Source organism: Mus musculus, chromosome 5, assembly GCF_000001635.26.
Source record: "Mus musculus strain C57BL/6J chromosome 5, GRCm38.p6 C57BL/6J".
In the NCBI taxonomy this organism is placed as follows: Eukaryota; Metazoa; Chordata; class Mammalia; order Rodentia; family Muridae; genus Mus; species Mus musculus.
In genome coordinates, this window is record NC_000071.6 from 142,958,027 (window position 1) to 142,973,447 (window position 15,421).

Genomic DNA, 15,421 nt, shown 5'->3' on the forward strand with positions numbered 1-15,421 from the left:
AGTTTAAAATTCTAAAAAGATTTGTGGGTGCAGGGATTTGAGGAGGCCAGGAGAGACTGTTGGATCTCTGGGAACTGGAGTTAGAGGTGGTTGTGAGCCCCCACGGGTGCTGAGAACTGAACTAGGGTGCTTGAGAGGAGCTCGCTCACTGCTGAGCCCCACCTTAGATTTGAGTCCCTCGTACTGAAGCTGAGTTCAGTGATTTGACTGAGCCGACCGCTCAGGGTGGGCTTTTCGATGTGCACCACAGGCCTGGCTTTATAGGTGAGGTCATGCTTGCACAACTGGCCTTTCTTTTGCATTTACGTGTGTGTGTGTGTGTGTGTGTACATGAAGTGAGAGGGGGCAGTATGGGAAGGGTCAGTGGACAACTTAAGGGAGTTGGTTTTGCCTTCCATCATGATGGTCTAGAGACTAAATTCAGCCCCTCAGCCCGGGAGCGTGCCTTTACCCTCCGAGCTCCCAGCTTTGGGTTTTTGAGGCAAGGTTTCATATAGCTTAGGCTGGCCTGGCATTCAAGGTCATCTCAGAGGCCTAGGATGACCTTGTGTTGTCGGTTCTCCGGCCTTTACCTCTGGTGTGCTGGCGTTTGCCTTACCACACCCAGGCATCCCCCATAGCTTAAGCCTAAAGCTCTCGGATGGCCAGCACGCCCATGCCCTGACGTGAAGTTCAGTGACTAATCAATACAGAGCGTTCACGGAGCCCTGACACATAGCAGCATTGACTTAACCTTAACAGCCTGGTGTGTAATGAGGCCAACTTGTCCGATTCTGCCCACGATGCGATGCTCTGGGTTAAACAGGTTTGAACAGAGTACCGGATGGCAGAGAGGGCACCCTCAGTATCGGGTTTTGGCTGTTACTGCTTCCAGTCTTCTGACCTGCTCCCTCAAGGCTGGTCTTAAACTCAAAGCAATCCTCCTGTCCCTGCTTCTCAAGTTCTGGAATTACAAGTGTGACTCACTGTACCCAGGAATATGTGTCTTTATTACAGAGGAAGGAGAGCTCAGAGAGTGAGAGTAACCTGTGCAAAGTCCCACAGCAGGAGAGGATGGCTGGCTATCGGCCGCGAACTTGGTGACCTTTCCTGTGACCTCTAAGGGAGGAACTAGATGTCCCAGCAAGGATTCTAGGGACTTGTCAGGACTGACCTTTGATGATGGGAAAGCCATGCCATCTCCCCTTCCCCTTTGATGGTCGCTGGAGGGGTTTGCCTGGGACAGAGATGCGTTTGGACACAGATCACCGTGAAGACTGGTCAGTTTCAGTACCCTGCCCAGCCTGTGGCTGGGAAGGGCCAGGGGCCCAGATCTTGTGGGCAGCCTGGGGTAGGGCCAGCATTCCAGGGGCCTGCCTGGCATGTGGGGAATGTCCCAGGAGAAGTCTCAGTCCTCCAGAAACTCAAAGGGAAGTGTTCTTACGTGGGGTGGTGTGTGGTGGGAGGTGGGAGGTGGTGTTTGTGGGAATGTCCCTCTGGTCTGGAACCCTGAGGGGCTGCAGTTAGGAGGTACATTGGGGCTGTGCCATTCTAGGGAGCTGACCTGCTTTTCTGATGTCTTCATAAACAGAGACCACTATTCCTGCCTTACCTACCCTGCTTCCTGGTAGACCAGCACCCCGGGGCTTGAGCATCACCACAGTAGGGACTTTTGTGGGCCACTGACTTGGGCCACAGTTACCACAATTTATTTAGAGTCAGCAAGGTGGCTGTACTCTATGCTGACCCGGGAATAGAAATCTCGGTTTCTGCTCAGGAGGCCCAGGCTACAAGGCCTTGAAAAACCCTGAGGCGGGCGGGGCAGGTAGGGCTCTGCATGCGCCTCTCTAGAAATTAACCTCCTTTCTACCCCAGACCCTTCTGGCGTCTCTGGCTTCTTCAAGGACCGGCTCTAAGGCTACTTCCTGGTACACCCTGGACCCTCCCTCCATCCTGAAGGGATCATTATCTTAAACCTGGTCCTTCCCATCGACTGGGTTTGGGGGTAGGGGTGTTTCAGGATGGCCTCAGAGAGCAGGAGAAAGTTGGAGATCAGCCAACTACTGCAGAGCACGACTGTGGAGGAACAGTTAAATGGACTAGCAAACACGAACGGGCCAGAGGCAGAAGGACTGCTATGAGTTCGAGTCCAGCCTGAGCCACACAGATACTTCAAGCCTAGTCTGAGTTACAGAGTGAAACCCGGTCTTAAACCCCAGAAAAACACTCCGGGGAAGCGCAGGGGACCGGGCGCGCGCTGCAGAGCCCCCTCCCCGGCAGGCCCGGGTAGGGGCGTGGCCACGGTGACGTCATCCTCCTATAAAACCCTGGGCGCCGCCGGGCTGGCTTTGTGGAGAACTGCAGCGGGCTAAGCCGTGTTGAACAAAGGAGGTCGGGCACAGCTATCCAAGCTCCCGGGGCCACCGGGCCGCCCTCCGCCACCATGACCGCCAACGGCACGGCAGAGGCTGTGCAGATTCAGTTCGGGCTCATCAGCTGCGGCAACAAGTACCTGACAGCCGAGGCGTTCGGGTTCAAGGTGAACGCATCCGCTAGTAGCTTGAAAAAGAAGCAGATCTGGACGCTGGAGCAACCTCCCGATGAGGCGGGCAGCGCGGCCGTGTGTCTGCGCAGCCACCTGGGTCGCTACCTGGCCGCCGACAAGGACGGCAACGTGACCTGCGAGCGCGAGGTGCCCGACGGCGACTGCCGCTTTCTCGTCGTGGCGCACGACGACGGCCGCTGGTCGCTGCAGTCCGAGGCTCACCGGCGCTACTTTGGCGGCACCGAGGACCGCCTGTCCTGCTTCGCGCAGAGCGTGTCGCCGGCCGAGAAGTGGAGCGTGCACATCGCCATGCACCCGCAGGTTAACATCTACAGCGTTACCCGCAAGCGCTACGCGCATCTGAGCGCGCGGCCGGCCGACGAGATCGCGGTAGACCGCGACGTGCCTTGGGGCGTCGACTCGCTCATCACCTTGGCCTTCCAGGACCAACGCTACAGTGTGCAGACGTCCGACCACCGCTTCCTGCGCCACGACGGGCGCCTTGTGGCACGGCCGGAGCCCGCCACGGGCTTCACGCTGGAGTTCCGCTCCGGCAAGGTGGCCTTTCGCGACTGCGAAGGTCGCTACCTGGCTCCGTCCGGGCCCAGCGGCACCCTCAAGGCTGGCAAGGCCACCAAGGTGGGCAAAGATGAGCTCTTCGCCCTGGAACAGAGCTGCGCTCAGGTGGTGCTGCAGGCGGCCAACGAGAGGAACGTGTCCACGCGCCAGGGTGAGTTGGGGACATGTCCCCTCCCTTGGGTCCTGACCCAGTGCACAAAAGCATCTCTGCACTCCTTCTATTTCCCTATTTCCTCCTGGGCTCCCTTTAGGCTCACAGGCCTCTGGGCTCCGCCATGAGGAGGTGGGCTTCTATTTTGAAAGATCTGATCTCACCAGATAGCCTTGGCTATCCTGGAACTCGCTATGTAGACTGGGCTGGCCCCGAACTCGCAGAAATCTTCCTTCCTGTCTCTTGTGCTGGGAATAAAGGCATGTACCACCCCTCTGTTCAGGACGTAGGCTTCTTCTGCTGGGAGAAGGTGACGTGGGGAAGTGGGTAAGGCCTAACACATTCTAAAGCAATACTGTCCACCACCACCCCCCCCCCCCCCGGCTGGGGGCGTGGGACTCCATAGACCTAGCTTAGATCTTCTCCGTTTCCTCTTCCTTCCCAGTCTGAGCCATCCCCATTCATGAGCCGATTCTTTAGGATAGGCTGTCCCAGGTCTTGGAGAGGAAGGGTTCCCCCTACACCCCCCCTTGTTCATTTCCTCGTGCGTCCTCTCCCGTTTCGCGGGCCTTTGGCTGGAGGGCCAGGGGACAGTCACCCCTGCCCTCCCCGCCTTAAATGGCGAGATAGAGGAGGTTGGAGGGGCTTTTGATCCCGGCGGGGTGTGCTGGGCGGGGTCGGCCCTGCGACTCTTGGTGGTGGTGGGGTTGTCCGTAGGGGCTTCCCCTCCCCCACTCCATCTCCCCTCGCTAAGGCCTGGCGCTCCGGGCCGCGGCCTTTGTGAGCAGGGGGGCGGGTCGCCACGGCTGGGCCCTCCCTCGTCCCCTTTGTCCTGCTAAGGCTCTGCAGATGGGAAAACCAGATGCGGCGGAGCTGGGGGAGGGGATCGGCTTAGGCGGGTCCCTCTGCGGAAGAGCCACCCCCAACCCTCCAGGCGTTGTCCCTGGTCCAGGGTTCATTGAGAAGGCGCGGAGTGAAGCCGCCTGGCTCTTCCTTCGCACCCCGGCTGGCAGGCGGCGTGGCGCGGGTGGCTGCGCGCCAGGCGCCCTCCCTGCCCTCCTATGCACGCCTTGCGGTCCGGCACTCGGCGGAGTGTCCCTCCAAAAGCCTCTACTCTCGAGTGAACCGGTCCCCAAGGCCTCTCTGGCTGGGAACAACCGTTTGCAGCTCTATTTGTCCCCATCCAGGGCCTCCAGCAGGCTGGCAGGCCATTTCCGACCGGCATGGGCATGGTACAAGTAGGCGCCTCCTTTCTGGCGTACCCCCGACTCTTCAAAGGGTCTTTGCTGCCTGCTGGTAGGGGCTTGTGAGATCTCGCTTCCTTGGTTGGGAAACTGAACCCCAGGCTTTGGAGATAGCTGGATGGGAGCCAGTCTGTGGGGAGGAAGACCCCCCTCCCCCAATGCAGAGGGCAAAGCCTTGGGTGGGGCCTGCTTGAGTTTGGCTGAATAACGCTCAGAAAAGTGCGACCATTTGCTTACTGTTACACAGTAAGTCAGCACCATGCTGAACTGGGTGTACTTGATGCCAGAATGTTCTCTCATTATACACACACACACACACACACACACACACACACACACACACCAATGAACCATGGCCTCTCTTGTTTCACAGTGCTGGGCGAGGGGGTCAGAGTTCCCACCTGTTTAGCAAACATTGAGATACGAGCTGCGGTAAACGTCTCTTGGGAATGTGACTGGTATGTAAAGCAGAAGATTGGGGGTACAGGATCGGGGTAGTAGATTATAAAGATCTGGGGTCCCTTCTGAGGACCCAGGAGCTGCCCCAGGAGAGTGAATAGAAATGAGCATGCACCAAGTTTATGGACTGGTTTTGCAGGCAGGGGCCTCAGCAAAGGCCCGGAGGCAGGGAGTTGCAAATAGAGAAGCCCTGCATAGCTAGGAGGAAGGCTGGGATTGGAGGGAATCCTGCAGATGACGAGTACTCCAGAGCCTAGAGAGACCAGCTCTCTGCTTACAGAGCTGTGGCCGAGGCTTGTGCCCTGGGGAAGGTTAGGCAAGGCACAGGTGACTTGGGCCCTTGGGGCCTGAAAGGAGCTAGAGGGTGTGTTTTGCGAGCCTGGACAGGTACCCTTTTCTGAGGGTGCCATGATTGTGCATGATTCACACTGATGCGGCAGGAGGGGGCGGGAATTGAAGGGGTGAGAATCTGATGGGAACTTGGGGTCACACACAGTCAGACCTCTTCTGCCCTCCTATGTCTGGGTCCAAGTCTCATTCCCAAGTCAGCCAACTCCTCCCCCGGCTTTTTGAGGGTGAGCTGTTGGGTGGGTGTGCCGGGGAGGCCATTTTGGGCAGGCTTGCGTGGCAGGGAGGCGGGGCTGGGCTTCGGGGAAACACGTGTTGAACTGCTAGCCAGGAGTAGGGAGAGGGAAGGCTCAATCTGGTCTGGGGTTGTGAATCTTCCATGCAGATTTGCTGCTTCCGGCTTCCTGGCCTCAGTTTCCCCATCTGAAAGCACAGAGGTACATTGAGCCAGGATCTTCCTGGGAGGTGGAGATCCTATGAGAGTAGGATGGGGGGTAGTGGGTAGGGTCTTTTCCTCCTTGCTTCTCATGACCCTCCCAAGCCCCTGCTGGCTCAAGGAGACCCCGTGCTATGTCTCCCCACACTGCCCACCCTGGCTTACTTGTTGGGTTCTAATGCTTTCAAAGAATTTTGTCCCCATCATTTCTAGGGCGGCTGGCTAAGAATGAGTGACAGGTGAGGCTGGGCTTTGTAGGGTATCCTTTTGACGGCTTCCCTCTTGGGTCGAGGAATGGCTTAGTTTTGAGCACTGTACGACTTTGGGCGGTGAAGTCCTGGAGGGTTCTAAACTAAGCCGCCTTCTGGGTTGTGAGGATTGCTTATTTCGAACAACAACGCTAGGGAGTCTGGCAAACAGCTAAGCCCAGGAAGGGGGTTGCGGGTTAGAGGACCCTCTGAGTCACCGCAGAGACGCCTAGGAAGCTGGAAGACAGCCACGCCCCCTCCGTGGGCTCCTAGGAGCCAGTGACTCAGGTTTTCTGTGCTGCTGCTGCTGAAAAAAAAAAAAAATCCCACAGAAAACCTGTTACCATAGCAACGCAGCTCCAATATGATTCCAAGGCCAAGTGGGGCCTTTCCCCCTGGCTGAGCCTTAGAGGGCCCATTCTGGAAGGGGGCTAACTTCCCTTTCCGGCTGAGGTGGGAGGGCCCACCATCTCCTTGGCAACAGGCCCTCACGTCCTTTCACGGTCCCAACAGAATTGAGAGGCGATTCTTTTTGGCAAGGGAGGGAAACTGAGGCAGAGAGCGGAGAAGACATTCCCCGAAGGGTGCCTGGAGTCCACCTTTGGTGCCTTGGTGGCCTCTTTATTAAAAAGTGGTTGCACAGGCCCCTTTGTTCCAGTACCTGGAGATGAGACCCACATGGTGAGGCCCTTTTTGTTCTCTGTCTGGACGTCTCATTTTTCAGAGGTACTGGGAGGTTGAAGGTTGGTGTATGTCCACAGCACTGTGCTGTCTTGAACTCAGTGCGCATGACATCTTGGGCCAGGGCCTCTCCTTTGTGTGAGGGAAGCTAGCATGCTGGGAAACTCCGACTCCTTTAGTCCACCCACTTTAGTTGTAGTTTTTGTCTTGTAGCCCATCTGGCTTCCAACTCTCCATCCTCCTGCCTCAGTCTCCAGGGTGCGGCGATGACAGGCATAGGTCACCACAGGCTTCTGGCCTCCACTTGATGGTTGCCGGAGTGGCTGGGAGTGGCTTTTCTTTTCTTTTCTTTTCTTTTCTTTTCTTTTCTTTTCTTTTCTTTTCTTTTCTTTTCTTTTCTTTTCTTTCTTTCAGGCAGGGTTTCTCTGTGTAGTCCTGGCTGTTCTGGAACTATGTAGACCAGGCTGGCCTCAAGTGCTGGGATTAAAGGCGTGTGCCACCATCTCTTAGTGGGGTTTTTATTTGTGGGAATGTGGGGATAAAACCTGAGGCCTGGGCGGTGGTGGTGCACGCCTTTAATCCCAGCATTTGGGAGGCAGAGGCAGGCGGATTTCTGAGTTCGAAGCCAGCCAGGGCTACACAGAGAAACCCTGTCTCTAAAACCAAAAAAAAAAAACAAAAAACCCCAACAACCTGAGGCTTTGTGCAGGACACATGCTCTACCACTGAGCCACACCCCAGCCCCTCACTGGGGGATTCTAGGCAGGGGTTCTACCACTGAGCCACACCTCCAGCTCCTCACTGGGGGATTCTAGGCAGGGGCTCTACCACTGAGCCACGCCCCTAGCCCCTCACTGGGGGGTTCTAGGCAGGGGCTCTACCACTGAGCCACGCCCCTAGCCCCTCACTGGGGGGTTCTAGGCAGGGGCTCTACCACTGAGCCACGCCCCCAAAGCCAGTTTTTCTTTCTTTTTAAAAAAAAATACATTTTAAATCTAATTACCTTTATCAGTGTGTGTGTGTGTGTGTGTGTGTGTGTGTGTGTGTGTGTGTGTGAGAGAGAGAGAGAGAGAGAGAGAGAGAGAGAGAGAGAGAGGGAGAGAGGGAGAGAGAGAGAGAGAGAGAGAGAGATTGGGACTGACTGGTCCCAGTTCTGGCTTTCCCTGACTGTTCCATTCCCCGCAGTGGGCACGGTTAGATCAGGTGGGGTCACTTAGGCTCGCTAGCATTGGGTGTGGCTCTTTTCTGCCCAGTATGCTGTGCTAACTCAGCTGTCCCTGCACGTGGCAGGTCAATTACAGGTAGGCTGAGGGGACAGTGGGTGACACCCTGTATATGTGTAGCCAATTGTTCTCTTAATATTTAGCCATCCCTAGTGTGGGCCAGGGGCAGGAGAGCCATTTCTGCCTGAGAAGGTTGAACAGACTACAGCCCAGAGCTGTGGCCTTGGGGTGGCTGTCTAGCCTGGGATGGCCCTCCTACTCTCCTCTGTGCTTCAGTGGTAGATCCTGTGGAGGCACTGGGCCAGGGTCCTTGGGGACCTATCATGGAAGCCATGTCTGCTGATCCATATGTCTAGAAGGGGAGGCATCTGTCCATCCCCACTCCTGAAGTCAAGGGACCCCTTGGTCTTGCAGGGTGACCTTGGGCCAAGGCCAGCCACCTCTGAGCTCCATCTTCTGCTTTGTGAGGTAGAGGTAAGAGCCTTTGGCATTGACAACACAGATAGAGACTCGGTTGGGTCAGGGTGGCATTGGCTGGCATACTCTTGGGTGTAGTGTCAACTAAGGATGAGTTCCTAGGGGCAAGGCTGAAGGTGGCATCTACCATCCCATACCACGTTCTGCTGCCTAAGGACGCCTGAAGACAACTGTGAGACTGGCAGTGTACACTGCTTCCAAGCTGAGGACATTGTTAGAATCCCAGATCCTTGAAACAATGAGTTTATCTTGTTAGGACCCAAGATCCCACTCCTAGGTGGAGTCAAAGCCTTGGGAGCGGCACCTTATTGGGGCTCAGTGAGGTCATGTGACATGGAAACCATGTAGTGTTACTATGTAGCAAGAAGTTAGAAAGCCATGCAACAAACCTGTAATTCCAACTCCTGAGGCAGAGGCAGGTGGATCTCTGATTTCAAAGGTAGCTCCAGATACACTGTGAGACCTTCTCAAAACAAGACAAGCAGACTGGAGAGATAGCTCAGAGGTTAAGAGCACTGGCTACTCTTCTAGAGGTCCTGAGTTCAATTCCCAGCAACCAGTTGGTGGTCACAACCATCTGTAATGGGATTCAATACCCTCTTCTGGGGTGTCTGAGGAGAATGACAGTGTAGTCACATACGTAAAATAAATAAATCTTTAAAAAAAGAAAAGAAAAATGAAAAGGGAGGGGGGTGATGGAGACATGGCTCAGACAGTTTTTTGTTTGTTTTGGCTTTTTGGTGTCTTTTCTTCTTTCTTTCTTTCTTTCTTTCTTTCTTTCTTTCTTTCTTTCTCTCTCTCTCTCTCTCTCTCTCTCTCTCTCTCTCTCTCTTTCTCTATCTTTTCTCTTCTTGTCTTGTCTTGTATCTGTGTAGCAGCCCTGGCTACCCTGGAACTCACCTATAGGTCAGGCTAGCCTTGAACTCAGAGATCAGCCTGCCTTTGCCTTCCAATGCTGGGTTAAAGGTGTGCTCCAGCACTGTCCACTCTGGACCACTTGTTCTTGTATTCACCTAGTTCTCACAGGGTGGCTCATGACAGTTCCAGGCGACCTGACCTCTTAGGGCACCAGGCACATGTGCGCATATTCATACACACAGGCAAGACGTTCACACACGATACATACAATACAAGACGTATCTTTCTAAAAATTAAAGAAAATAAATGAGAAGCGAGAGGGAAAGGAGGGAGAGCCACTGTTTGGACTGGACCACCACTGGCAGGGAAATGCCAGAAGGTTCAGACAGCATTCAGGGTTTGTGGCTGGTGGGGGCAGGGATAAAGGAGGAGTTTTCTAAAGGAACATGTGGTCTGTGCGTGTGTGTGTGTGTGTGTGTGTGTGTGTGTGTGTGTGTGTGTTACTAGGGGTAGACTCCAGGGCCTTCCACCATGCTGGGCAAACAATTTACACTGAGCTATATTTTCGACCCCCTCTTTATTTTATTTTTATTTTATTTTATATATAGCTCTGACTGGCCTAGAACTCATTATGTAAACTAAGGTGACCTCAAACTCACCCATACTCAAATGAGATTCACCTGCCTCTGCCTCCTGAGTGCTAGAGACAGTCATGAAGCACCACGCCCACCTTCTCTTTAAAAAAAAAAAAAAGCCTATTGCTTTTGTTTTTATTTTTGTCTGTGGAGGGTGGTGCCCACACCCAGTGGTGCCAGTTTGGAATCAGTTCTCCTGCCCTATTCTACCTAGGGATCGAACGCAGGTGGGTAGGTTTGGCAGCAGCTGCTTTTACCCCACGAGCCATCTCGCTGGCCTGTAGCCCTTTGTGTGTCTGTCTGTCTGTCTGTCTGTCTGCATGGAGTGGAGTCTCATGTAGCTCAGGCTGGCCTGCGAGTTATGATCTTCCTGACCCTGGTATCCAAGTGCGGAGACTGCAGGCTCACTCTGCCACGCCCTTTTACACAGTTCTGGGATGGACTCTGCATGTCAAGTGAGTTATAGCCACGGCCCTATTTTATTTTATTATTTTTGAGATCGGGCCCCACTCATCATGGAGGCTAAGGTCGGCCTCCTGAGTGGTGGGATGACAGGCGTGGGTCGATGTGCCTGGCTCCTACTCTATTCTTTTACTTTCACACATACCCACTACAGGAAGCGAGTAGCGAGCCCCCTTTTACCAGCACCCCGCCATGTGACATTCCGCAGAACCAGCGCCATCTGTGTGTTTATTCAATGGTTTTGGTTGTATTTAAAGCAAATTCCCCACACTGGTGCTTCTTACCCAGAAACGCCTCCATCTGTAGCTACAAAACCAGGCCATTCCTTACATAACGGCAGCGTTGCCTAACTGGAACCGATCTTTAAGACCCAATCCAGGCCCACGGGAGAGTTCTGCTAGGCCTTAGAACATCTTTGTGGGTGGTTCGTTTGAAGTTTGATGGCTTCCTTCCTCCCCTGCTCCCCTTTCTCCTTGCCATTTTGGGCACTAGAGTTTAAAGAAACCCGCCTGCCACTGAACTAAATCCCCAGATTTTTTTTTTTTTAAGTTTTTTTCGAGACAGGGTTTCTCTGTGTAGCCCTGGCTGTCCTGGAACTCACTCTGTAGACCAGGCTGGCCTCGAACTCAGAAATCCACCTGCCTCTGCCTCCCGAGTGCTGGGATTAATGTCTTATGTATCCCAGACTGGTCTTGAACTTGTGGTCATGCCTGGAGTATCCTATTTTGATTGTTTATGTGTATACCCCTAATATGGATGTCAGAGATTCATATCATATGTGCCGTCTTTGGTCATCCTCCATACTTTTGGGGGATGTATGGGGGCAGGGATGGAGTCTAGCCTGGGCTGTGGTAACACACGCTTTTCATTCCAGCATTAAAGCAGAGATAGGTCGATCTCTGAGTTCTAGGACAGCCTGGGCTACACAGGGAAATTCTGTCTCAAAAAAAAAAAAAACAAAAAGAGAGAAAGAAAGGAAAAGAAATAAGAGTCTCCCTATATAGCCCTGGCTGTCCTAGAACTTATTATGTAGACCACGCTGGTCTTGGACTCACAACAGAGATCCATCTGCCTCTGCCTCCTGAATGTCCACTCTCTGCTTGGAGACAAGAATCGCTCAGTGGCCCGGATTCAGGGATTCAGCTAAGCTGGCTGGTCCCTGAGCTCCAGGCCTCCATCTGTCTTGGCTTCCCTGTGACAGGATTATCGGCTCATGCCACCGCGCCTGGCTCTTACACCATTCCTAGCGATCTGAATTTAATACTCTATGGTCAAGCCATCCTTCAATGCTCCCTCCCCTCCTGTTGAGACAGAGTCTTACTCACTCGGTAGCCTGGGGTCCCAGAACTCACAGTTAGTCTCCCGTTTGTTTCCTGAGTGGTGAGATCGTTCCTGGCTAGCCTTGGCTGCTGATTTGGTAGCCTGGTCCCGCCCACTGCTTAGGATTATCACTGAGGAGTTTAAGCCACACTTCAGGAAGCCCTGTGGATCCTGGAATCTGAGTGAGACAAGGGTCACACAGTGGCCTGACCGGCTCTGGTCTCTCTCTGCAGGAATGGACCTGTCAGCCAATCAGGATGAAGAGACCGATCAGGAGACCTTCCAGCTGGAGATCGACCGCGACACAAGAAAGTGTGCCTTTCGCACCCACACGGGCAAGTACTGGACACTGACGGCGACCGGAGGTGTGCAATCCACTGCGTCCACCAAGTGAGTGACACCCTACACCCCTTCATCACCTGGCCTGGCTCTTCCCCCAGGACTGGGCAGCCTGCTCGATGCCCCCACGTTGCCAGCCCCTCTTCTCTTCCCCAGGAACGCCAGCTGCTACTTTGACATCGAGTGGTGTGACCGCCGGATCACTCTGAGAGCCTCCAACGGCAAGTTTGTGACCGCCAAGAAAAATGGCCAGCTGGCCGCCTCGGTGGAGACAGCAGGTAGTCACTTGGGGGCACGTACCCTAAGCCTGTTTCCCTAGTACCCCGTGGTCAACCATCAGTCCCACCTGGACCTCTCTGTGTGTTCAGGGAATCCCTGTAAGCTGGTGTACCCTCAGGCCAGCAGCCTGTGACCCTTAGCTTCTTGGTATCCCTCTCTGCTGAGCCATTCCCTGACTGGCCCATCTTTGTTGCTGTGAAGCTCACTGGCTCCCTTTCCCTGTGGCAGGGGACTCGGAACTCTTCCTCATGAAGCTGATTAACCGCCCCATCATCGTGTTCCGGGGGGAACACGGGTTCATTGGCTGCCGCAAGGTCACGGGCACTCTGGATGCCAACCGTTCCAGTTACGATGTCTTCCAGTTGGAATTCAATGACGGCGCCTACAACATCAAAGGTGGGTTCACTGGGTGAGGATGCACCTGGCCATTCAAAGCCGACATTAGGGAACGGGTGTCCTATGACCGCCTGGGGTAGCCCCTCCCCCCTTGTCTTAGAACTTTCCTGGCCCAACCTGGGCAGACAGCGAAGGTGGGAAGCAGCTAGGGAGAGTGGTCGTGGCTCCAATCTGGGAATCGGAGACAGGAGAATTATCTTTTTTTTTTTTTGGTGTTGAGGACAGAACCCAGGGCTTTGAGCTTATTAGGCAAGCATTCTACTGCTGAGTTAAATCCCCAACCCCAAGAATCATCTCAAAAAGAAAGAAAGAAAAGGGAAAAAGAAGGTGGAGCCTGGTGGTGGTGGTGGCGGCGGCGGCGGCACACGCCTTTAGTCCCAGCACTCAAGAGGCAGAGGCAGGTGGGTCTCTGAGTTCTTGCCAGCCTGCTCTACAGAATACATTCTAAGACAGCCAGAGCTATGCAGAGAAACCCTGTCTCAAAAACAAACAAAAAAAGGGGGTGGGGAGAGAAGATAGAAGATAAGGATATTCCTTCTTAGCTAGCTGTGGGACCAAAACCAGTGAGAGGACACAGCAATCCAGAGGTGTCAGTCAGAATCAGAGCCCTGTGCTGTGTGTGGCCTTAGCAAGGCAAACGGGACTCCTTTCTTACAGTGCTGAGGACTGGACTCAGAGCTAAGATCCAGCCCCTCCCTGGGGGATTCTAGGCAGGGGCTCTACCACTGAGCCACGCCCCCAGCCCCTCACTGGGGGATTCTAGGCAGGGGCTCTACCACTGAGCCACACCCCCAGCCCCTCACTGGGGGATTCTAGGCAGGGGCTCTGCTGCTGATATATGTCCTTTTTGTTTGTTTACTTGTTTGTTTGTTTGTCTTATTGTGGCCCTAGCTGTCCTAGAACTTGCTTTGTAGACCAGAGATATACCTGTCTCTGCCTCCCAAATGTTGGATTTAAAGGCATGTGCCACCATGCCCCACCCTAGCCTAGCCCTCTTATGTTTTGTAGTTTGAGATGGCATGTCAGTAGATTTCCCAGGATGGCCTTGAATCTAGGTAATCCTCCTGCCTCAGTTTCTTGAGTATTTGAATTATGGGACTGTACCTTACATCCAGCTGAGCCCACTCAGTTCTGGAAGCTGACAGCGGGAGGGAGTGTTAATCCTTTGGGGACTGACAAGGTGGGGTTAACATGTAGTCTCCCTCCTCAGACTCCACGGGCAAGTACTGGACGGTGGGTAGTGATTCCTCGGTCACCAGCAGCAGCGACACCCCTGTGGATTTCTTCCTTGAGTTCTGTGACTACAATAAGGTGGCTCTCAAGGTGGGCGGCCGCTACCTGAAGGGGGACCACGCTGGGGTCCTGAAGGCCTGCGCGGAGACTATCGACCCCGCCTCACTCTGGGAGTACTAGGGCCACCTGCCCTCTGCAGGCCGCTCTCGTCAGTCCCTCCTGTTATCCTTACTCATCGGGTGGCCCTGCAGCAGGTGGCAAACCCCTTGCCTTTCAAACTGGAAACCCAAGAGAAAACGGTGCCCTTGCTGTCACCCTCTGTGGACCCCTTTTCCCTAACTCACTGCTCCCCATGGGTCGGTGGCTGCAGACTGTCCCCAGGAGGGACTCTGGTTCCCTCTGTCCCCTTCTTTCCATGGGGAACTCTGGCACCTTTCTTCTGACCTCAGTCAACTCTGAGCCTTATTTCCCCCCAGGAAGTGGCCTAGGAGAAGCTACAGGGCCTAGGGACTTACCCTGAGCTTGTAACTGGAAGACCCCGTCCCTATCCCCGCTCCCGCCCCCACCCCACCCCACCCCTGCTCTGGCCCCAGCCTCTGGAGGCCAGCCTTTTGGCGGGACTGAAGCCGGGCATGGCCAACCTTGCCCACAAGTGTTTTTCTGGATCTTGGCTGGAAGGCAGTCTGTCCCATCCTGCAGTGTTTGGGCCTGGCTCTTTGACTCAAAGCTAGCTAGGTGGCACTCCGTGTCGCTCCTGCACATTCTGGAAGGGGCGGGCCTCTCACCCACCTCATTCCTTTTCCCCCTGGCCTGACTGGAAGCAGAAAAATGACCAAATCAGTATTTTTTTTTTTTTCTTTAAGGAAATGTTACTGTTGAAAGGCCCTAGGCAAGCCTGCCCTGTTGGTTGTAGTCGTGAGTGGTCTTGGGGGGAGATGCTTGGCTCCTGTCCCTGCCTCCCCAGCGGGTTCCCTCCCTCCCTCCTGCCTGACCACCCCAGCTCTGGCTCTGTGATTGGTGCTCCACGTCTTCCCAGACACCTCGGGGCTCCTGGGCGGGAGAAAGCCGGATGTGCCCCTCCCTGGGAGCCCTGGAGTAAACCTCAGGGGGCCCTTTCCCAATCACCCCCTTCCACCGACCCCTCAACACCATGCATCTCACTCTGGGTGTCTCGCTCCTTTATTTTTTTGTAACTGTCATTTCTATAACTCTGAAGACCCATGATAGTAAGCTTTGAACTGGAAAATAAAGTAAAATCAAGTCTGCGGCCCGTGTGTGTCTCAGGGGAAGTGGATGCTGGAGTGGGCAGAGGGCCGGCTGGGAGGGAGGCAGCGCTGATTGATTGGCAGCCCGCAGACTCTTGTTTCGGTCTCGGACCCTAGCGGCTTCAGCATATGCCTTAGTAACTCTGGACTGAGAAATGGCTGACACGAGGTTCCCGAGCCTTACAAGCTGGGCAGGCTAGAGGGTTCAGCAGGTAAAGTTGTGTGCTGTCAAGCTTGATCAGACTGAGTCCCCAGCACCGTGTG

General features: G+C 54.5%; 1 protein-coding gene across 1 annotated transcript; it reads left to right on the top strand.

Moving 5' to 3' along the window:
- The first annotated feature begins 2,328 nt into the window (after positions 1-2,328).
- On the top strand, positions 2,329-15,163 carry Fscn1 (fascin actin-bundling protein 1). Its single transcript, NM_007984.2, has 5 exons — positions 2,329-3,254; positions 11,879-12,035; positions 12,141-12,262; positions 12,492-12,659; positions 13,870-15,163. Exons 1-5 carry the CDS (start codon positions 2,423-2,425, stop codon positions 14,070-14,072), a joined length of 1,482 nt encoding a protein of 493 aa, NP_032010.2. The 5' UTR covers positions 2,329-2,422; the 3' UTR covers positions 14,073-15,163.
- Positions 15,164-15,421: the final 258 nt, after the last annotated feature.

What these genes read in the sequence shown, in the direction of transcription:
- Fscn1 (NM_007984.2), top strand. Translation starts at nt 2,423, where the DNA reads ATGACCGCCAACGGCACGGCAGAGGCTGTGCAGATTCAGTTCGGGCTC. An exon ending in GAACGTGTCCACGCGCCAGG is followed by an intron (nt 3,255 to 11,878) that starts GTGAGTTGGGGA and finishes CTCTCTCTGCAG; the next exon opens with GAATGGACCTGTCAGCCAAT. An exon ending in CGCCTCGGTGGAGACAGCAG is followed by an intron (nt 12,263 to 12,491) that starts GTAGTCACTTGG and finishes TCCCTGTGGCAG; the next exon opens with GGGACTCGGAACTCTTCCTC.